The sequence below is a fragment of the Hyperoodon ampullatus genome (assembly GCF_949752795.1).
Source record: "Hyperoodon ampullatus genome assembly, chromosome: X".
Taxonomy (NCBI): Eukaryota; Metazoa; Chordata; class Mammalia; order Artiodactyla; family Ziphiidae; genus Hyperoodon; species Hyperoodon ampullatus.
In genome coordinates this window covers 87,631,601-87,653,913 of record NC_136913.1, presented here as the reverse complement: position 1 = coordinate 87,653,913, position 22,313 = coordinate 87,631,601, and the positions used below count along the sequence as shown (strand labels likewise).

Genomic DNA, 22,313 nt, shown 5'->3' with positions numbered 1-22,313 from the left:
ATGATGACAGCGACGATGAAGCTGGTGAGCAGAGTCCGGCGGCTGGGCTGTGTGCTGGCCTTTTGCTTCCTGGCCCTGTTTCTCTGGGAGCTCCCTGGGGCCCGGGCCCTCGACAATGGCTTGGCGATGACCCCTACCATGGGCTGGCTGCACTGGGAGCGCTTCATGTGCAACGTGAACTGCCAAGAAGAGCCGGATTCCTGTGTCAGGTATCAGCGATATTGGGTACCCGCTTCCCTTACGCCTTTCCGTGTATTTGTCTGGCTGTGTTTGGAGGGGTGGAGGGTCTCAGCGAGAAAATTTGAGCCCGAGGGAGAGCTCCCCTGTTGCTGCTGCTTTTCTATCCCCAGCAGACTGCCCTGGATGGGGACTAGTCCTAAATTCTCTCCATGTGACCCCTCTTGGCGTGGGAGTCCGGCCAGCGACCTCTGCTTCTCCACCTCTCTCTGCTTCATCATCCAACTAAGGACTTTCTCCATTTACCATCCAGTTCCGTTCAGACCCTTATTGAGAGGTGCTGCTCTGTCCCTGCCGGGTACTAGCAGTGAGGACAGCTGTGGTGAGTAGGAGAGACAGAGAACTAAGACGCGTGCCGTTTCTTCTCCTTTTGGGGTCACGGGTTCCTTGACTAACTGGAGGGAATTTAGAGTGACCACGGTGTCTCTGAGATCTCCCCACCCTGTAGCCCTTGGGTATGGCATGTGCTTGGAAGGTTGAAGTGGAGGATCTTTATCTGTGGAAGGTAGATAAGACAGGTATTGATCCTTTCTGACCCACACATCCCTCGTCTGTAAATTGGGAAAACAACTCATCTCAGGGAACGACTCTGAGGATAGGTAAAATAGTTCTTATCTCACACAGGTTGGCTTTCAATTAGATAACCCATTTAAAGGACAAAGTACAATGCAGTACCAGACTCCTCAATTAGGCATATAGAAGAAATGTTCTTAACCTGGAATCCATGGGAAAATTAATGCAAATCTGAAAATATGAGTATGTATGTTTTTCTGAAAAGAGGATCTTGAGCTTTGTTCACATTCTCAAAGGGATCCGTGACCTAGAAACAGTTAAGAATCACTGATAGATATTGTTTAAAACATAATAAAGACACCCTTGGTGCAAAGGCCCCTCTGTAAGCAGCGGTCATGGTAACATCCCAGTGGCCATAAGTTATTCCTATGAATGTCTTTACAGATGAAGTCAGGATGTTGGTCAAACATGACAGAATTAATTGGCTTGCTAAATTTCAGACTAAATCCATCCATCGTGACCCTGGGGTAAATTATGGCCATCACATATTTCTTTTTTTGTCTCTTCCTTTTTTCTTAAGTGGTGGTTGTCTTATTTTTGTATCTGATTGTAAAATTAATGCATGATCATGGCAAAAATTGTAGATGGTAAAGAAGAGTATAATAAAAATAAAGATTCCCCTCATTCCACCACCCAGAAATAATCATGGTTAAAATGTTAATATACGACCTTTCAATTTTTTTCTATGTAAATAAAACCAGATTTCTTTTAAAGTGATTTTCAATAAAAATGAGATCACGTTTATGTTGTGAGCAGTTAACCACAAGACTCTGAAGTCTACCTGCCTGGGTTCAAATTCTAGCTTATTATTACTTAGCCAGGTGAGTAAACTTGGGCAGACTAATTACCCTTTCTAAATTAAAGAGTGAGTGCCTGGCACAGAATAAGAGCTTTAAAAGTTAAATTGGCTCTTTGCATGGTTTCTTTTCTGCACTTTGTTAGTTCCCTATTTTCCATCTGGTATGTTTGGGGTTCTTTTTGTTTGTTTACGTTTTGGTTTTTCTTTGTTTTTGGTCTATCATATGTTGTGAATACAGTGGTTCTTTTTTTTTTTTTTTTAAGCCACGCTGCATGGCTTGTGGGATCTTAGTTCCCTGACCAGGGATCGAACCTGGACCCTCAGCAGTGAAAACACAGAGTCCTAACCACTGGACCACCAGGGAATTCCCAATACAGTGGTTCTTGCTGTATTTTGGTTTTGATATTTATGTATCAAACATCAGGATTTTCCTTTATTATTTCTGGCTCCGGCATCATGCAGAGAAAGTTCTTTCCTACCTGAAGATAACATAGTCATGTATATTTTGTACTAGTATTTTTATGTGTTTTTAAAATCTTTAATCCATCTGGACTTTATTCTCCTGTGAGCAATACTACATTTAATATATACTAAATTTCATGGTATCAAATGGCTGGAAGGATCTCTTTCTGAACTTTCTCTTTGATTCCATTGATCTGTGTAGTCTAATGCTAATGGTACTACACTAGCTTCATTTATCTTTTGTAGACTCTTCACCTGTTTAATCTTTGAGGTGAACTTTTTGAGTCATGTTGTGAAGTTCCTTAAAAAGTCCTTTGGGGATTTGTCCAGGGTTTTATTAAATGTCTAGAAGTGTGTAGGGAGAATTACCTTTTTTTTAGTATTGAGTTTTCCTATTTAAGAGCAGAAGAATCTCTCCATTTATTCAAATAATTTGGGAACATCATAGTTTTATTCAGATTGAGCCCTGCACATAATTTTAAAATTACCTCTAGGTATTTTAGGTTTTATCTGTTGCTTTTTTGGTTTCTCTTGTGAATGGTGTCTTTTTCTCCGAATAGGTCATTGATGATATCTAAAGAAGTTGTTGATTATGTTAACTTTGTAGTTTTACTTTAGTGAACTGTCTTCTTAATTCTAATACCCTTTTCAACCTCATGTATTTCTAATTCCTCTTTTAATTGTTCGGCGTTCTTAGGGTAGAGGGGAAAGGAGTGAGAAGAAGGGCCTAGTCCAATTTACCTTGCATTGGTTGTGATTACTACCAAATTATTACTGGGTTGAAAAATAAATTGCAAAACCCCGAGATGCTTAACAAATAGGAGTACCCAAGCATTTGTTTAATGAATTGTAATGATTCTTGGAATTTCTCTTTCAGTGAGAAGCTCTTTCTGCAGATAGCTGAGATCATGGCCTCAGATGGCTGGAAGGATGTAGGCTATGAGTACCTCTGCATTGATGACTGTTGGATGGCTCCCGAAAGAGATTCAGAAGGCAGACTTCAGGCAGACCCTAAACGCTTTCCTGGTGGGATCCGCCGCCTCGCTAATTATGTGAGTTTATAGATAATTCTCTTTTTCATTCAGGAGACTATAAGCACTTCTGTACCTAAGCTTGCTCAGAAACACTTAGAAAGTAAAATAGCTGCTGTTATCCAAACAATGAATTCTAAGGCTTATCAGGTGGAATTTTCATCCCATCAGCAGATCTATGTTTTGCAATAGTTCTTGAGGCCCATCTTGAAGGAGTTATCCTTTTGCGGAAACTGTTGACTTCTCTAGGAGGAAAAAGGAACTTGGTTCTTGACATGTGTGCATGTATTTCCATATAAGCTTTGAGCAGCTATCACAGTTGTACTCTAAACTAGAGTTTTAGAAGATAGAAGGGATATATTCTGGAGATTGTTAAAGAGTAATAGAGCCGGACACTAGTTAAAGGCAGTGAAGAGAGATACTGAGTACAATTCAGTACTACTGCAAAGGGGGGAAGAGCCAAGCTCAGTCCCAAATACACCAAAGAGGAGTGGGGTTTTATAGCCAACGAGCAGATTGTGGGGGTCAGTAGATGGAGAATTACTAAGATGAGACATCAGGAGGAGGGGAATTCTTGCTAAAGGCAGGCTGAGGACTTGGACATCAAGGGTGGGGCATAAGGAGTTTGATCAGATATCAAAAGGTGGGGAGATGACTTCCGCAGGATTCTTGCTAAAACTGGACACGGAAGACCAAGATAGAGGCCTACGTGAGAAGAGGTTTCAGAGGGGCCTAAGGTTTGGTCAAGGAGAGAGTCTTTGTCCAGATAAATCTATCACTGACCTGAAAAGGTAACTTTTAAGATCCCATCAGAGCCCGCACACCGCAACAAAGAGTAGCCCCTGCTCGCCACAACTAGAGAAAGCCTACACGCAGCAACGAAGACCCAACACAGCCAAAAATAAATAAATTTATAAAAAAAAAAAGATCCCATCAGTGGAAGATTAGAGCAACTGACAACTTTCCCTTCAGTTCTATGCTATAGTTACATGTATAGTTTGAACTCAGCAGAATTGGAGACTTTGCTCTTTATCTTCCAACAAACTCATCTGGATAATTTTGGGGGGTTTGGGATGGGGGCAAAGCCCCCCAGTACCTGGTGAAGTGTACTGGTCTCTGCCTCCAGCCTGGAGTGGTTCTCTCTACTTCATGATTGCCCTTCTACTGCGGTGACTCTTTTCTCTCATTTCAGGTCCATAGCAAAGGACTGAAGCTAGGGATTTATGCAGATGTTGGAAATAAAACCTGTGCTGGCTTCCCTGGGAGTTTTGGATACTATGACATTGATGCCAAGACCTTTGCTGACTGGGGAGTAGATCTGCTAAAATTTGACGGTTGTTACTGTGACAGTATAAAACATTTGGCAGATGGTATGTTTCATTCAAAAGACTTAGCCATGAGCAAAGGGCAGAACTTTGAGGCCAAGGTAGCTGAGCATCCAAAGAACTAATCCTCACGTTGGAAATACCCAGTCACAATACTGGAAATAATTATTCTCAATGTGCCAGAGCTCCTGCCTCTTATCTTCTTGCAGTTTGTCCATGCATTTGTTCATTCGTGCATGTAAAATCCACGTGTGCCTAACCACAGCTAACACCGTGCACTTTTAATTCAAGAGGGCTCTGAGTTAATTACAAATAGTAATTGTAACTCTCCATCCATCACTTGGAAAAGCATCCAGAATGTCAAACAGTCACAGAGAGAGGAGCATCTTCATTCCTGCCTCTCCTCAATATATGCACCATCCCACACTGTCTCCTTGGAACAATCCCAGCAGTCTGTGCAGTACTACACACAGTGTAAGCACAGAGCAGTCACCTGTCTCTGCTGCTGGTTTAAAATATAAACATGGCCCTTCCAGGCAGCCTCTTTTAAAAATATACAGCCCCAGCTGGAAATTCCCTTCTTTCCCTTATTTTACACATTGTTTTCTCATACAGGTTATAAGCACATGTCCTTGGCCCTGAACAGGACTGGCAGAAGCATTGTGTACTCCTGTGAGTGGCCCCTTTATATGTGGCCCATTTTTAAGGTGAGCTAGTGAGCACAGAATCCAATAGAGCCTTGCTGATAGATTTTCAGAACTCAAGAACAAAGGAGACGAAGGTCCCTGTCAAAGTCCAACCTTACTTAACACTCTCATCCTACCATCTCTCCCAGGATCCACCCACTTCTCACCATCCCCACTGCTATAATTGGAGACTAAGCTACCATCAATTGGGAAGCCAGTCATCTTTGATTCTTCCTTTTGTCTCACGGTTCCCAACCAATCCACCAGCAATCCTCTTAGTACTTTCTACAAACTATATCCTGAATCAGCCCACTTCATTATCATGTTAACCTATTCAGTTTCCTTCTAAGGGCTTAGTACTATATGGAATTATTTGTTGATTTGCCTATTGTCTGTCTCCTCCATTAGAATGTAAGCTCCAGGAGGGCAGGGACCTTGTCTGACTTTATCACTGTATCCCTACCATATGGTAAGTGTTGAATAATTATTTATGGAATGAATCCCTGTTGTCTCCTTCTAATCTCTGCAAAATTCTCTCACCTCTTTCTCAACATCTTAAACCTCAGATATCCCACCTGCCTATCTACAAACTTTTATTCATTCCTTCAACAAATTATATGCCTAAGATTCAAATTGCCTTATCGTATGCTTGCCAAGTCCTGTGTAATTTGCAGGTTTTACTTATTAAAATCATTTTAGTTATTTTTTTATTGACGTATAGTTGATTTACAATATTATATTAGGAGGTCGTTGTATTTATTTCTGATTATAAAAGTGATACATGTTCATTTTGGAAAAGTTTGAAAATACAGTGAAGTGTGAAAAAAATTAAAATCTTCCATAATCCCAGTACAGTAGTCCTCCCATCCATGGTTTTGTGTTCCGCAGTTTCAGTTACCCACAGTCAACTGCAATCTGAAAATATTAAATGGAAAATTCCACAAATAAACAATTCATGAGTTTTAAATTGCACACCATTCTGAGTAGCGTGATAAAATCTCGCACCATCCCACTCCATCCGGCCTGGGACATGAATCATCCTTTTGTCCAGCGTATGCATGCTGTGTACGCTACCCACCCGTTGGTACCTGTATAGGAAAAACTGTAGTATATATACAGTTTGGTACTATCTGCGGTTTCAGGCAACCACTGGGAGTCTTGGAATCTATCTCCCGCAGATAAGGGGGGACTACTGTACCTAGTTACCGTTTGGTAAATTTCCAGCAAGAACAGTGTTAAAGCCATTTTAAGTAAGATTTTAAGTTACATAGCCTACTTCTGAAGCAAACTTCTTACAACGAAATTCCATTATAATAAGGGTTTAGCTCTCCTCATGGAGACCTTTAATCTGTAAACTAAAGAGGCTACGAGAGCCTTTTTTAAACATGATTGTTTTCATATCACAAGAATATTAGTAGAAAGTAAACAGAGGAGTTATCTCTGTTTTCACAGCCCAATTACACAGAAATCCGAGAGTACTGCAATCACTGGAGAAATTTTGCTGATGTTTATGATTCTTGGCAAAGTATAAGGAATATCTTGGACTGGACAACTTCTAACCAGGAGAGGATTGTTCCTGTCGCAGGACCAGGAGGTTGGAATGATCCAGATATGGTAAGAACCTGAGCCCTCCTGTTCAAGCCCCTACAGTGGACCTGTTCCCTACTTGACACTCAAGATAAATCAGAAGGGAGAAGTTCCTGGGAGCAGGCTTTATGTGAGAGTACTCAGAGCAGGGTGCCCTGGAAGGTGACTTGTCTGTATGTCTAGGCAACTTTAAGAATGTTTTGTCTTACCTCACTTGAATTCTTTTTTTTTAATCTATTTATTTATTTATTATTTATTTGGTTGAGCCAGGTCTTAGTTGCAGCAGGTGGGCTCCTTAGTTGCGGCTTGCAGTCTCCTTAGTTGTGGCAGGCTGGCTCCTTAGTTGTGGCATGCAAACTCTTAGTTGTGGCATGCATGTGGGATCTAGTTCCCTGACCAGGGATCGAACCCAGGCCCCCTGCGTTGGGAGTGTAGAGTCTTAACCACTGCGCCACCAGGGAAGCCCCTCCCTTGAATTCTTCATTCTTTGTCCCAGTTGGTGATTGGCAACTTTGGCCTCAGCCGGGATCAGCAAATAACTCAGATGGCCCTCTGGGCTATCATGGCAGCTCCATTACTCATGTCCAATGACCTCCGACACATCAGCCTTGAAGCCAAAGCCCTTCTTCAGGATAAGGATGTAATTGCCATCAACCAGGACCCCTTGGGCAAGCAGGGGTACCGGCTTAGAAAGGTACAGTAAATAATGTTCTGTGGGACAAACTAGGAATTGGCCAGGAACATCGTCTCCTGCCTTCTAGTTTACAATTCATCCAAATGTTTATTTGGGGTGTGTATTTTATTTTTTTTTTATAAATTTATTTATTTATTTATTTTTGGCTGCTTTGGTTCTTTGTTGCTGTGCGTGGCTTTCTCTATTTGCGGTGAGCAGAGGTTACTCTTCGGTGCAGTGTGTGGGCTTCTCATTGCAATGGCTTCTCTTGTTGTGGAGCATGGGCTCTAGGCACGTGGGCTTCAGTAGTTGTGGCACGCGGGCTCAGTAGTTGTGGCTCGAGGGCTCTAGAGCTCAGGCTCAGTAGTTGCGGCACATGGGCTTAGTTGCTCCATGGCATGTGGGATTTTCCCGGGCCAGGGCTCAAACCCGTGTCCCCTACATTGGCAGGCGGATTCTTAACCACTGTGCCACCAGGGAAGCCCAGGGTGTGTATTTTAAGATGGTTTAATATACAAGTACCAAGTTTGTCTTGCACCTAAATCTGTTACATTGGAGGATCTGCACTGATCTTTTGAGAATGTATTTTTTAATCTTGATATAATAATCACTAATGAGGCTCCCTTGTGCTAATTTTTCCTAGAAGTGCTCAATAGTTCTGATTATAAGACTTAATGCCACAACTAACAAGGCAGCTTATTGCTAGTTACCAAGCTATCACACCTATTTTCTTGGCTTACTTTTCAGGAGGACAACTTTGAGGTGTGGGAACGCCCTCTCTCTAACTTAGCCTGGGCTGTGGCTATGGTAAACCTGCAGGAGATTGGTGGACCTCGTTCTTACACCATCTCTGTTACTTCCCTGGGTCAAGGACTGGCCTGTAATCCTGACTGCCTGATCACGCAGCTCCTCCCTGTGAAGAGGAAGCTTGGGTTTTATGAATGGACTTCAAGTTTAAAAACTCAAGTAAATCCCACAGGTACTGTTTTGCTTAGGCTAGAAAGAGCAAGCTAGACTGCATTAAAAAGCTTCCTTTAAAATGTATTATTTTGTTGCCAAAGTGACTACCCCACTTTTGTCCACCTTCAGCTGTTCTTATTTCCTTGAGTAAAAGTTTCTACACTTGAGGGTTTTTTTTGTTTTGTTTTGCTGTACGCGGGCCTCTCACTGTTGTGGCCTCTCCCGTTGTGGAGCAAAGGCTCCAGACGCGCAGACTCAGCGGCCATGACTCACGGGCCCAGCCGCTCCGCAGCATGTGGGATCTTCCCGGACCGGGGCACGAACCCGTATCCCCTGCATGGGCAGGCGGACTCTCAACCACTGCGCCACCAGGGAAACACCCTACACTTGAGCTTTGTGGTGATTACTACTTCTAAAGCTATCTGGAGAACATTTTTGGGGAAAAGCCTTTGAACCTAATGTAAACTGCTGAGAAATAATAGCTTCATAATATAATAAGTAAAATAATAATTTACGGACATACCTCATGTCATTCCACTTCACAAATACTGTGGGGTTTTCTTTGGTTTTGGGGTTTTTTTACAAATTGAAGGTTTGTGGCAACCCTGCATGTATGAGAAGTCTATTTGACCCTATTTTTCCAACAGCATTTGTTCATTTCATCTGTGTCACATTTTGGTAATTCCTGCAATATTTCAAATTTTTTCATTATTATTATATTTATCATGGTGATTGCAATGTTACTACTGCAAAAAAAATTGTTTCTCTGAAGGCTTAGATGATGGCTAGCAATAAAGTATTTTTAAATTAAGGTGTATATTGTTTTTTTTAGACATAATGCTATTGCAAACTTTAATAGATTACAATATAGTTTGAACGTAAGTTTTATATGCACTGGAAAACCAAAAAATTGGTGACTACCTTTATTGGAACCAAACCCGCAATACCTGTTGCTTGTATTGGAACTATGTGCCAGGCACTATTCTAGACGCATAAGGTGTAGTGACTCATTTTTATCCTCCCAACAACCCTGATGTAGGTACTTATTCACTGTAAATTACAGCCAGGATTTAAACCCAGGCTCTTAACCCTTACACTGCCACCTACTGAGGTATTAATTCTTGGATGGCACTAATTATCCTGGCCTAAAGATAAAAACTACTTCCCCAGTTGAAGGGCAGAAGAATACCCCAACAGGAATAACCTTCATAAATGGCCAATTTAGAGGCAACCCAACAGACAACATTACTGAATTTTTATGGAAGAATCTTGCCAAGAAACATACCACCTAGATTTGCAAATCCAAGTTGTTTGCAGTCTAGATCCAACAAATGCAATTGGCTTACTTTCACCAACAGTTGATATATTATGACCTAAAATACTGAACCTCTGGCCAGAAGGCCCCCTCCACTTTAAGATGAATTGCCTTATCTCTTGAGGTTCCATGATGAGGCAATGAACTTCAAACTGGCATATGGAGGAATGAGTTACTGAGGCAATTTCCAGATACTCTAATTCCTTGCTTTTCCTCCAATTGGTTTACCTGAGGACCAACCTGCAGTCAGTGCTTCAGGCCTGCTCCTTCCCCACCTCCCCTTTTACTATCACCCTTCTCCCACATAAGCAAAAAAGGGTGTATTCATCTCACCCATCCACAATGCAGGACAGTACAAAAGCTAACAGGGCACAAAAGGCCCACTCAAAATACAAAGTGCATGTTGTAACAATCCCTTTGCCTGTCAGGTGATTACCAATTATTTTCAATAAAATTGGAGGGCTAAAGCATTGTCAGTTAATAAAAATTGGAACAGAATTGGTAAATCCAGACAATTCAACCACAGAAACTAACTTGGAAGAAAACTGCTCTCATTGAGATGTGCTTCCAGTCACCAAAATGTGTAGCTTATTTGCTTCACATCCAGAGTTTTTCAGCACAAGAATGAAGCATACAATAGTATACAAAGAGGATTCCAACTATTAGGCCTTTTACCAAATGGACAGTTATCCCCCATAGGTTCCACTGGGGAGTTTCACTAGAAATTCTATCCTTTGCAATTATTTCAACATGATGAAAATAATTTATATCTACTTTAAAATGTGAGGAAGTATATAAAAATGTTTAGGGGGCATGAAAATAAGTCTAATGACATATGTAATATAGTATGCTGTGCCTAGAGAACCGGGTTGAAATTCCTCATTCAGTGACTTTAGTAGAAGACATTATTTGAGACAAATTATTTCACTCCTGGTGAACCTCATATTCACTATGGATGTAATTGTTACTGATCTCATTCTATTTGCCCTGAGTTCAGGTCTCTACTTATGTCCCATGATAACCAATAACAGCCTTTGCTTTTTAACAAAAGGAATCCCATGAAGTCCCAAGTGATTAAAGTGCAAATTAGACCATCATAGCATCTGATGTGAATTCAACCAGTCAGATTCAACTCCTAATAAGTATCCAGAACCATCAAGCATAAATTTCCCAAGGAGAATTTTATTCATGGCACTAGTTAATTTCCCTTCCAAAAAAATAAACAATTGAAACTAAACGAAGTCAACAATCTCAAATGTTTATTGTCTTCATAACAAAACAAAATATGAAGCTCAGAACTGGATCACTTGGCCCTGTAATAGAACAGGAAGAAAAAAGGTGAGTTTTTGTATTTTGCAAAGAACCTTTACTCCATCAAGAACAGCGGTCTATTCCTAAAGGGATCACCATCCTTTATTAAGGCCAGTCTTCTCATTCTCCCCTTCCTACTCATGTCAAAACCAACACCAAAATACTTTGGGCTATGGATCTAGTTTAGTTATTTTGAGAGGATTTCCCCTGATCTTGATGCCACAAAAATGAGTAGGCAGAAATGTTCACCTCTCTCAACATAATAAAGCCATAGAGAAAATATTGCACCTTCCACCCCATAATTATCTACCTTTCTCTTCTTATCTCCTCCCAGCTCAAAATGCTTGCATCTCTTAATAGCCAGCATTCTCTTAGATCTGCAGTTCGGCTCAACACATTCAAGCCTCAGCACAATCTTCTTTGTAGTTTTAGCCTGGAAAATAAAATTAAGTCAAAGCCTTCATAAATCACTACAGAAAATCTTTCTTCAAAAATATGACTCTGTTGGGTCAAGTACTACTTAAGGCAAAGCTCTGCAAAGTTTAAGAGTTGTGACAATCTGTTTTGAGCTATAGGGAGAAAACAGAAATGTGAAAATCAGTGTATTTAAGAGAAAATGGTGGCAGATTATCTAACTGACATCAAGTTCTTCACTCATATCAAACATCCTAGAGGGCTTCTTATCAAATAGGCATTCATCACACCACCCTGGCCTTTCAGCTCTAGGTAGTTAAGTATTCCACACACCCAAAAATGGGTCAACTGAGTCCATGCAACTATGAAATAAACACAACTTTCACAACCCATTTAAATAAGAGTTAATAAGTACTACTTAATATCTATTCTCCGGAGACTCCCCACAACTACATCTAGGTTTTATGTGCATTCAACTGCATTATTTAACTCCCCACAAATACTCAACTTCTAAAGCCTGCTCCTGTAGTTAGAATTCTATTCTTGAAAGTTCTCAAAAGAGCAGAAACCTAAGTACAATGTCCCTATCTCCTAAACAAGTTACCCAAATGTGAAAAGGCATTTCACCACCTACAGATCAAACCATTTATTGCACCTAAATGAACACTAAAATCATTCCTGAATACTTTCTGGAACCAGGCTGAATGAGGACCTAAGTGCCAAAAGAAATGCTATGTTCGTGGGAAGGCTATGCTCCAAGCACTGTATACTTTAGGGGGTAGACAAATCACCTGAGGTAGAACAGAAACTCAGAAATTCAGCCTGAGACCAACAGGGAATTCAGGAAGCCAGTGGAAGACCTAAATGGCTATTTTAAAGAGCTTTAAGACTTCATGAGTTAGGCAGCAGACTGACTGCAGACTTCTGAACTGAGAAGCAAAATAAGAGAACAATTCTTACTGCAAGCATGAGCTAAGGATTCGTTAGGACATGGCAACGGATAAGGAAGAGGGCGAAGAAAAGGATTTACGGGTGTCCTCAAACTTCAGTCCTGAGGAAGGCAGGGCACATTCCTTGATGTTTGCCTCTTCAAAAAGAGGACAAAAAACATAAAACAATGAGGCAGTGCAGTATTGTAGACTGGAGTGAGACCTGGATTGAACTTCCAGCTCCACTGCCTACTAGATGTTATGTCTCTGCAGGTAATTGAGATAATTTCACTGAAACTATGAAAACACATACCTATATTGTAGAGATGTGTGGGCTAAAAACAAATGGAAAGTCTCTGCCACAGTAAGTGGGAAGCATATCAAACAGTGACCACTACAAACCTTTTTCCGGAAAATCGGCTTAGTCTGCCCACCATAGCCACTCTGCTTCCTGTCATACCGCCGCTTTCCTAGGAGAATGAAAGTTATTTGTCAGGGTTTATCAAACATAACCAATCACAACAGACAAGTGGAAAAGTCTTCTCGGCGGTTTTATCTTGGGCTTTCCAGCAGAAATATCAATGTCCAAGTGGGGAAGGGAAGGAGGACTGGGCTCGTGTATTCTACAACACAAATGCCGCATTAAAACCAAATCACGTATGCCCGTCTTACCCTGGGCATAGAGAGAATCCTTGCCCTTCTTGTACTGTGTCACTTTGTGGGGTTGGTGCTTGCCACACTTCTTACAGAAAGTCCGGCGGGTTTTAGGAACGTTCACCTAGTAAATAAACCGTTCAGAACGCGCAATGTTATCAGACCAGCCGCACAAAACGCCCGACCCGACCCAGCTAAAGCTAAGGCATCCCACGAGGACTAAACTCTCAAACTGGCTAACACACAACTTGAAGGTGGTCCGGCCCCATGTGCTTCAAATACAGCGGCCTCCGCCGAGCCCAAACTAAAACGAGAACATATTCACTCTACCGCTGGCTAAGTCTACCTCTTTGACCCCATCACTTCAGTTCCTGGCCCCGAAGCCCGGTCCCTTTGGGCTCGATCGCGGCAACATTGGGTTTCTTTGGTACAACGAGTCCACGTAGGAGCCTGGACGCATCCCGGGAAGGCACCATCAACCAGGAAAGAAAGATTAAACTGGATGTTGCCTGACCCCCACCCCAAAGTCCTACCATGTTTGCGAGAGCGCTATCAGCACAGAAAGAGAGAAGCCTGGCCGTAAACGGAAGTATATAGGAGGTTTCTGGTCGCGCTTCCTCATGGGAGTCGGTGGGAACGACCATAGAGTTTAAGGCTCTGTGCGCCGCGCCCTCTGGCGGCTGAGAGGACTCGATTCAGAGTCGCGGGCGCAAGCTTAAGGAAGGGCTCCGGCTGAGGCTGATCCACTCTCTTCAACTTCCACCCGCCTCCCTCCAGCTTTGCAACTTTTCCTCACTTCATCACTTTTGGTGGATACTGCTGCGTAGCACCGTTAAGTGAAGGAAGCAGTGCTCTTCCCAGACCATTTGGCTTCCGTGTGCCTATCCCCGAGGGAAGCCAGGACTAGGGTCGGTCAAGTGGAGGAGCCCTCCACCTCCATGTCCCATTCCCATTCCACTTCAAGGACACTGGGAGCAACATCTTTCACAGTGAACTGCTGGTTCACTGAAGGCTTGGAGGGAGCCAGTGCTCTAGTTCATCTATCACATGGCTAGTTGTTGCATTCAACAGATGTTTATTGAATGCCTATTCTGTGTTGGCCACTGTTCTAGGGGAGGGACACAGTAATCGAATAATCAATGTCATAAATGTATAATTACAGACTAAATACTTTGTAAGAAAGGAACAATGCTCGGCATTAAACAGCCCCCTTTTGTTGAGGGAGCAAGTTGACTGACCTAGGTTCTGAAAAGTGAGGATGAAATTGTTCAGCTCCAACAACAGCAATAACCAGGCCAAAAGATAGAAAGTATCCAGCATTTCTTCACTTCCCTGCATACCTGGCAGAAGGCATGTGCTAGGTTTCAAGAGAGTCCAGCAGAGAAAGACTGCAGGGTACTGAGCATTTTAAATTAATTGTCCCATAAAATTCTCACAGTAGGGGCTTCCCAGGTGGCGCAGTGCTTGAGAGTCCGCCTGCCGATGCAAGGGACGCGGGTTTGTGCCCCGGTCCGGGAGGATCCCACATGCCGCGGAGTGGCTGGGCCCGTGGGCCATGGCCGCTGAGCCTGCGTGTCCAGAGCCTGCGCTCTGCAGCAGGAGAGGCCACGGCAGTGAGAGGCCCGCGTACCGCAAGAAAAACAAAAAAAAATTTCTCACAGCAATTCTAAGAGGTAGGTGATACTATTATTCCCATTTTACAGATGAGGAAATTGAGGCCATAGGGTGTTAAATGATTTGCCCAATGCTGCTAGTATTTAGTGGAATCAGGATACAAACACGGGTGATCTGACTCCAGAGCTTGGGTTCCTTTACCATTATATGATATGATTGTGTGGCCTGGTAATTATAATAGCTAACAATTATCGAACACTTATTATATGCCAGGCATTTTCCTAACTACCTTACATACTACCTCTTCTAATCCTAACAACCCAGGTGGTATGTACATTTATTAGTGTTTAACAGGTGAGAAAACTGAGGCACGAGAGGCCTTAAATTCGCTTACCCAAAGTCACACCAGTGGTTATTTTATGGAGCTGGAATTTGATCCCAGGTGGTTTAACACCACAGCCTTGCACTTAACCACAAATCACACAGGGGAAGCAGGAGCATCTGCAGGGTAGAGGATGATAAGGAGTCAGAATTGGGCAGGGACGCAGGAGGAGGTTTCAGTGGATTAGGGCTAAGGAACCATGAGAGCTTGGGGTCTCCTGCTTGCATAACCCTCCAGAAACACCCATAGGTTCAGAACTGACTCTCTGATCAGCTCTATTTTGTTGGACGGTCTCTGGGAATGAGCTAATAAAAACATTACCACTGCCTGCTACATTTCCTAAAAGTTTCTTTGCCAAACAGCCAGCCTGTAGGCTCAGAGCATTTCCTTCTTCTCGCCAGGCTGTTACGCCGTCTTACTGGGCTTTGAGGAGTTTCTAGAGGTTTTTGATGTTAGTAACATGGAAATATGAAGACAGAGAACATGGCCCCTCTTAGTCTAATCAACCTCAGTTCTTTCTATCACACCTTTATGTGGCATGGCTTTGGTTTAGATTCCTTCACCAATCCTGGTCTCTGGTTTGGACATGGTCCTGCTTATTGATTTCCCTTAAGATGAGGAACTCAGAATTGAACACAGGACTCTACATGTGGCCTGGCCTCGCAGAGTAAGTGGTTGTTCACTTTCCTATGTCTAGATATTGGCACTATTTGGGTGCAGTCCTTCCATCACCTGGACAAGTCTGTGAGGAGAGTGCACATGGGCAGAGGGTGAAGACTCGCCTAGTTTTACTTTCCCCTCTCCCTTGTCCTGCTCTCCCTTCTCTAGATCCCCCATCAACGCCCAGTCTCCACCCCCAGAAGGACCTTGAGAAGGGACAGGTCATGTGACAACAAGTAGCATCTGACTGATGAAAAGGGGAGGGAAGGCGAATGTCTGGGACCAACTCTCAGGCAGGCCACTGGAGCAGCTATTCAGAGGTGACTAGTGGGGCTTCCCTGATGGCGCAGTGGTTGAGAGTCCGCCTGCCGATGCAGGGGACGCGGGTTCGTGCCCCGGTCTGGGAGGATCCCACATGCCGTGGAGCAGCTGGGTCCGGAGCCTGTGCTCCGCAACGGGAGAGGCCACAACAGTGAGAGGCCCGCGTACCGCAAAACAAACAAACAGAGGTGACTAGTGAAAGGATATAAATTGTCAATAAAATAGAGAGATCATACAACACTTGCTGCCCCTTTATCTTGTGTGAACGTGAGGATTAACTAGTCTACTATCCTACAAAATACTTTAAAAAATATATCCTGTTCCCTTAAAAAGTCTGATGGACTTCTTCTAGTGGGATTTATGATCTGTTCCTACATACAGCGCCTGGGGCAAGTAAATATGGCAGTGGCTGATGTGTCAAGATGGGCAAGCAGATCAGTCACCAGTGGCTCTGTGGCCGTCCTGGTCTACAGCCAGTACTGCCTGCATTTCCTAGGAGAGTCCTCCGGGAGAAAATCGCTGCTAGAACATAGGCTAGGAGGTGGCTGATGAAACATTCAGGTTTCAAGTAACACATCTAGTCTGGTTTATTGTTTTACAAGATTAAAGAGAAAGCTGTAAATTAAGAGTTAATCCTTGAGGCCGAATCTAAAATGGAGAAAATCAACATCCACAGAAAACGGGAAGGACACAAGTCAGTATGTGGGCTTACACTCGGACATTTTTATCTGTAGAAAAAAAAATGCTTTCTTAGAAAATGACTCAGCAGGGGGAAGTCTTGTCTCTACCTCTGTCAGGATCTGTACTTTGGGGTCCCTTCGTGAACACTCTCCATCCTTCACTAGCAAGTTTAACCGTGTGGCCTTGAGTCTCTGCCTTAGAGGATATGAGAAGCTAAAGATGCCCTTCCTCGCCAGTCCCTTTGTTTTGTCTCCACATGTCTGCATTTCTCCTCTTTTCTGTAAGTCTCCACGGTCCTTTAGCGATGTCGGCCCTTTACGTCGGGGAGGTCGGCCTGAGGACGTGTCTGCTCAACCCAGCCCAGTCTAGAGTCTCAGTGGCCCCAGTAATGTTGAGAAGGGTTCTTTCAGAGCAGACTGAAGAGGTCCCAAGCAAATGAAGGGCGGGGACAGCTGGGGCGGGGAGTGGAATAGGGACAGCAGCAGGGAACCAGATACCATGCTGCTGAGAAGAAGAAAAAAAAGACATTGGTTTAAGTCAGGAAACAAAAAAAGGGAACTGAGTGGCTGTGAAAGGGTGGGGTTTGCTCAGACTGTCCTTCCTCTCTGGACTGTAAGAATATGTCTCCAGGGCCAGTGTCTTCTGAGATCGAGTCCCACCTTCAAAGTCCTGGCATCTCAATGCATCCGGGAAGCTACCTGCATTAAAGTCAGGACTGAGGTGGGTCTGGGGCATGGCAAGGGCTGGGCAGCAGCAGCAAGTACCTTTCGTGGGACCTTGGGACCCTTGAAGGCCAGATAGAAAGCGTGGCTGGTGCCATGTAGTCCGCTGGCGGAGGAGGCTGACAGAGGGTGGGAGTGTCATCAGCACAAGGCCCTGACAGTCTCTTCAGATGATCAGAAGGGGCTGGAAGGGTCCTTTCTGAGGAGGTTGTGGGGGAAACAAGAAGAGAAAAAAGCGCTATGAGGTGACCATCTGAACAGGTAGCAGATGTTGGAAAGAGGCACCTCTGCACAATTTGGCAGAAAAATAAGACTTATTGTCGGTGGCAAAATAAGCCAGGATAGAAATAAGCCCTTTGGTCAAATATTGCCGGAAGACCCAAAATGGATACGTGTGTCAATGAGACCCTTAGAAGAAGGAATTTTTAAGAGGCAGATTGTCTGATAAAATGGTCAAAGTTCACATGCCACAATAGGCTTTTGAGCTCTGTAAGCTAAGGAAAGGCGAAACCAGGGTGTAAAGCCTCAGGCTGCATCCAGCCAACATTGCTGGGATCAGAGCTGGCTTGTTGGAAGGACTGTGTATGCCAACCTCGTGGTAACAGTGGGTAAGAGGCTAGGCCAAAAAAAAAGCAGCCTCAGCCTCAGCCCAGACAGTGTGGCCAACCCCTGAGGTCGCGGGGAAGCTTTTTCCTATTACCATTGCCTGCCATGTGCATGGCTCTCTTTTCTCTAGGCTTCATCATTTTCTTCTCTCCTTTGCTCTCCTCTCCTCCTCTCCATCCTCCTCCTTCCTCTACCTGTATCCCCTCTTCTTTATCCCCTCCTGTATTTTGTTCATTACCATCCCTGAAACAGAGTCAGTGCTTAATAAATAATTGTGGAATTGCATTGAATTATTCTTGCCCCTTTCTTCCCCTCCTGTTTTCCCTTTTCCCTTTCCCCCTACTTGCCTAGTGCCTTCCTCATAGTATTGTTGTGAGCAGTAAGTGTGTTAATCTATGTAAAGTAGTTAAAATAGGGCCCAGCAATAGTCAGTGCTCCTATCTCACTGTTTGCTATTATTTTTATTCTGCCTGAGACCTGCAAAGGTCCCCAGAGGACCTGCCTAGAACAAATAGTGTGGCATTTAAAATAAAAGGGATTGCTGGGCCTGACCAAGACATCCTTGGGTGAGCTTCTGGACCTCCAAATGGAATCCTTGTCCAGTTTCCTGGCTACCCAGCTCTCCAAGCTCAAAGTCTCTATCTCACGCTGTTTGTTTCCAGAGGCAGGGCAGCAGCAAAGCCCAGAGGCAGGGGTCTATACAGCTCAGGGGTTATCTTCTGTGCTGTTAGTTGTGTGCTGGTTCTGCTCCTTCCCTCATTTTGCATGCCAAGCCCCTGACCAAGGGTGCTCCAGCCGCTTGGAGCCTCAGTTATTTGATAAAACAATGTCACCTACCAAATAAGCCACAAAATGCAAATACCCTAAATAATCTAATGCATTCTACTGAAACAGGATCCCTTAGTGTTAGCCCTATCTGGTCTATTCTGACCCCTTTTATATTCAGAATATTTAAACTATCTGCTTGCATTAAAGTCCAAATTCCTGTGGCTTATGGCTAGTGATGTATTTGTTTAGAATCTTCTGTAAACTCCTCAAGTTGAGAAATAGTGCAACTTTCCATCCACTTCTAGGGTCTTGGTGCAATTTAAAATTATCATCAGTATGATTTACTATTTCCATTCGAGCAAATTTCCTATAGAGAGTTTCCTTTCAGTGGACTAGACCCATACCAGGAAGTGACTTAGGTATAAGGGGAAGATATGGCTTTTGAAAACCAGTTTGGGTGTTCTCCAAAGAGTCATCAGATGCCTGCTGCATTTTGCCCATGGATGCCATGCCGATATCTGATTTCTAGCTCCTAGGAATAAGGGAGAGCTAGAATTTTCAGTGAGGTAGTGCTCAGTAAGAAGCTAGAGACAGGCCTTGACCTAATTCACTCCAAAGCTGCTGGGTTATGCAAATGAAGCCATCAGGGGAGGGGGAGAGAGAGCTCCTCTGAGGACCCTGAAACAAATGGGCCACGTGTGACTTTCAGTTTCTCTGGAGGTTCCTGTGCACTGACTAATGGTGTTGGGAGAGCATTCAAAACACAAAAGCCTTGATCCCAGGCTTTCCACCTCCCTCTTGGAGAGCCATCACCACATGCCTTAGGGTTAGCATCAGTTAGCTGAACTTCAAGGAGAAGCTCTACTCACTGCCTTGACTCCCAGAAATGAAAATGAACTATAGTCTATTAACTCATCCTTACATATCTGTCTGCAATAGAAACAGTAAAAAAAAAAAAAAAACTGATTAGAAATGGAGCAGAAAAGAGACAAAAGTGTGGGAAAAGCAGGCTCTCCAAAACTGCTATTTGGAGTGGAAATTGGTTACAGTGTTTCTGGAAACTATTTTGTCAATATATTTCAAAATGCAAAATGTACAAACTTTTTGACTTGGTAAATGATGCTTATATAGAGATCCTAATATCATGGGAAAATAATCAGGAGTAACGTTAAACAAGAACTTTAGATATTTTGAGGACAATATGTGTTGGGTGGATGGATGGATGGATAGATAGATGGATACTTAGATAATGTTAAGAAAAATAAGCAAACTACAAATAGTATGTGCAATATGATCTCAAATATAGTCAGAAAAATGCAGAGAAAAAGAATGGAAGGAAATATGACTAAATATTAATGTCCCTGGATAATGAGCTTATAATTGATGTTTTCTTTTTAATATCCCTGTACTTAAAACATTTTCTATAATGAACATGTGTTATTGTGATATTGACGGGAAAAATGAAATGTTTAAACCAGGGAAAATAAAAACTAAATTGAAAAAGAAGGCCAAAGGGTCACACAAGTCCAGAGTGAAAGACGGACAACCCAGCAGTCACCCTCAGAGCAGAGGAACAATGCTGAAAGTATTACCACCAAACTGATGCTCAGTGTAAACTTGCAGATTCGCTATCTGGCTCTCCTTTCATCATTACTTGGCCAGAATCTATTGTCTCTAGTGCAGGGCAGAAGAGATGACAGACCCAGAAGTTTCCAAAACCACAGAAGAAAATTGTAAAATGTTAACAACATGAAATGCTGAAGAAGACCAGAGCACCGAGACCTCTTAGAAATGATTACAGTAGATGAGAATTTCCCTGGTTAGCCAGCAGCCAGAAAACTGATTTTTCTGGAAGTCTTCACCACAAATTTGGTCACCTGTAGCACTGACCCTGAAACTTATCATGAAATAATTAGCTTTCATTAGGGCCTGAACAGAGCTTCTTGGGAACTTACTTAACAAGAGTAATTATGGCTCTTTGTTGCTATGGGTACGATATTTTAATGACAACTTCTCTTCTGGTTCCAAGACTGGGTAATTCTCAATCAAAATCTCAATCAAAACCTGAGAGATGCTTCTTGGGCTTGAGAAGAGATTTTTAGTAGGCCTATCAGCTATACTCTACTCTAATGAGAGACCATTGATAAGTCTACCAGATTTCATAGTAAAGCCTCAGGAAGATGGGACTAAAAAAGGAACAAGGTATTACACGAAGTGCATAGTCCAACACATAAGCCAGACCTGGGTTTGCCACGTTGTCTAAGTAACTGAGAATTCATTCTGAGAGTGGAAAACTATGACCACATGTACAAGATTGTTCATGGTAGTATTATTTATAATCGAAAACAAACAACCTAAATATCCATCAGTAGGTGAATGGATAAATAAATTGTGATGTATTCATCATATAGAATACTGATACATATCAAAATGAATTAAAATGTATGAACTAGAGCTGCCAAGATAATTAAATCATAAAACATTACATTGAGAAAAAAAGTAAGTTGCTGAAGAGTATGTAACACTTATATTAAAATGTGAAACATGTAAACCAATACTAAATATCTTTTTTGGATACTTACATATGTAGTAATTATATAAAAACATGCCTAGGAATGATAAATGCCAAATTCCAGATATTGGTAACCTCTATGGAGGGAGGGAACTAAGATTGTGGAAGAGTACACAAGGGTGTTTTGACTGTATGGATAGTATTTCATTTCTAACAAAACACCAGAAACAAAATGGCACAATGTTAGGATTCTACAGAGCTAAGTAGTGAGCACATGAGTGTAATGTTATTCTCTTTACTTTCTGCCTATTTGCAATATTTCACAATATAAAAGACAGTACATTCAAGCAAACTTTTATATTCACAGTAAGCAATAACAACCCTAGAATAAAGAGTTGGTGTTCCGCCTAAACCCTTTGCTTTCATCCCATTAACAATGAAAAATCCTGAAGGAAAAAACAGCTGGCAACTCTAGAAATCGACCAGTTAAATAAGGTCTCCTTATAGAGGATTTAAAGGAAAATGTAAGAAAACCTTGGCAGAACTGAGAAAAATCCTCATGTGGGAAAAAGTACTGTTGTCAGTTAAGAGGGACATATCATCCTTTCTAGCCTAGAGGAATACTGCAGAGGAAAGTGCCCCAGATCCTGAATTCTCTCTTACTTACCCCTGTACTTAACCACCATTTCCTCCTTTGCCAAATGTTCTTAGAAGATGGTGAGGGGTCTGTCCCCAGTGCTCTTTGCTGATAGCCATGGGGAATAACAGGGTGCTGAGGTGGATGGCATCACACTTCGTTGAAGGCAAAAAAAAAAAAAAAAATCCCTCTGGGAAGCAATGAGGTACAACAGAAACAAGGGTGTGGGGTCACAAATGGATAAGGTTGGGCCAGTCACATAACCTCCATGAGTCTCATTTTCCTCATCTGTTTATCGTGAGGAATAAATGAAAGAATGTGTGTAAAATGTCTGATGGATGGACTGCACTGGGAGAAGCATGAGTTCCCTTCCATTCCCCTGGGGAGAAAAGGGAATGGCTAGAATCTTGCTGGACAATTATGTAATGCTTTAAAGGAGAAATAAACACAAAAT

The 22,313-nt window shown here is 42.6% G+C and overlaps 2 protein-coding genes across 2 annotated transcripts; one reads left to right on the top strand and one right to left on the bottom strand.

The window, feature by feature from the left end:
- On the top strand, positions 1-8,387 carry GLA (galactosidase alpha; the record flags this gene model as incomplete). Its single annotated transcript, XM_079727733.1, has 7 exons — positions 1-209; positions 2,949-3,123; positions 4,295-4,472; positions 5,043-5,134; positions 6,566-6,727; positions 7,197-7,394; positions 8,121-8,387. 7 exons carry the CDS (start codon positions 1-3, stop codon positions 8,385-8,387), a joined length of 1,281 nt encoding a protein of 426 aa, XP_079583859.1.
- A 2,503-nt stretch (positions 8,388-10,890) lies between these two features.
- On the bottom strand, positions 10,891-13,584 carry RPL36A (ribosomal protein L36a). Its single transcript, XM_079728166.1, has 5 exons — positions 13,490-13,584; positions 12,975-13,080; positions 12,705-12,772; positions 11,270-11,392; positions 10,891-10,961 (listed from the first exon to the last, which is right to left on the bottom strand). Exons 1-5 carry the CDS (start codon positions 13,490-13,492, stop codon positions 10,941-10,943), a joined length of 321 nt encoding a protein of 106 aa, XP_079584292.1. The 5' UTR covers positions 13,493-13,584; the 3' UTR covers positions 10,891-10,940.
- Positions 13,585-22,313: the final 8,729 nt, after the last annotated feature.

Bases quoted from the DNA above. Each gene is read 5' to 3' on its own strand.
- RPL36A (XM_079728166.1), bottom strand. The intron at 12,773-12,974 runs GTAAGACGGGCA...TCATTCTCCTAG, and splicing joins GGATTCTCTCTATGCCCAGG to GAAAGCGGCGGTATGACAGG. The intron at 11,393-12,704 runs GTTTGTAGTGGT...TTTATTTTCCAG, and splicing joins AGCCGATTTTCCGGAAAAAG to GCTAAAACTACAAAGAAGAT.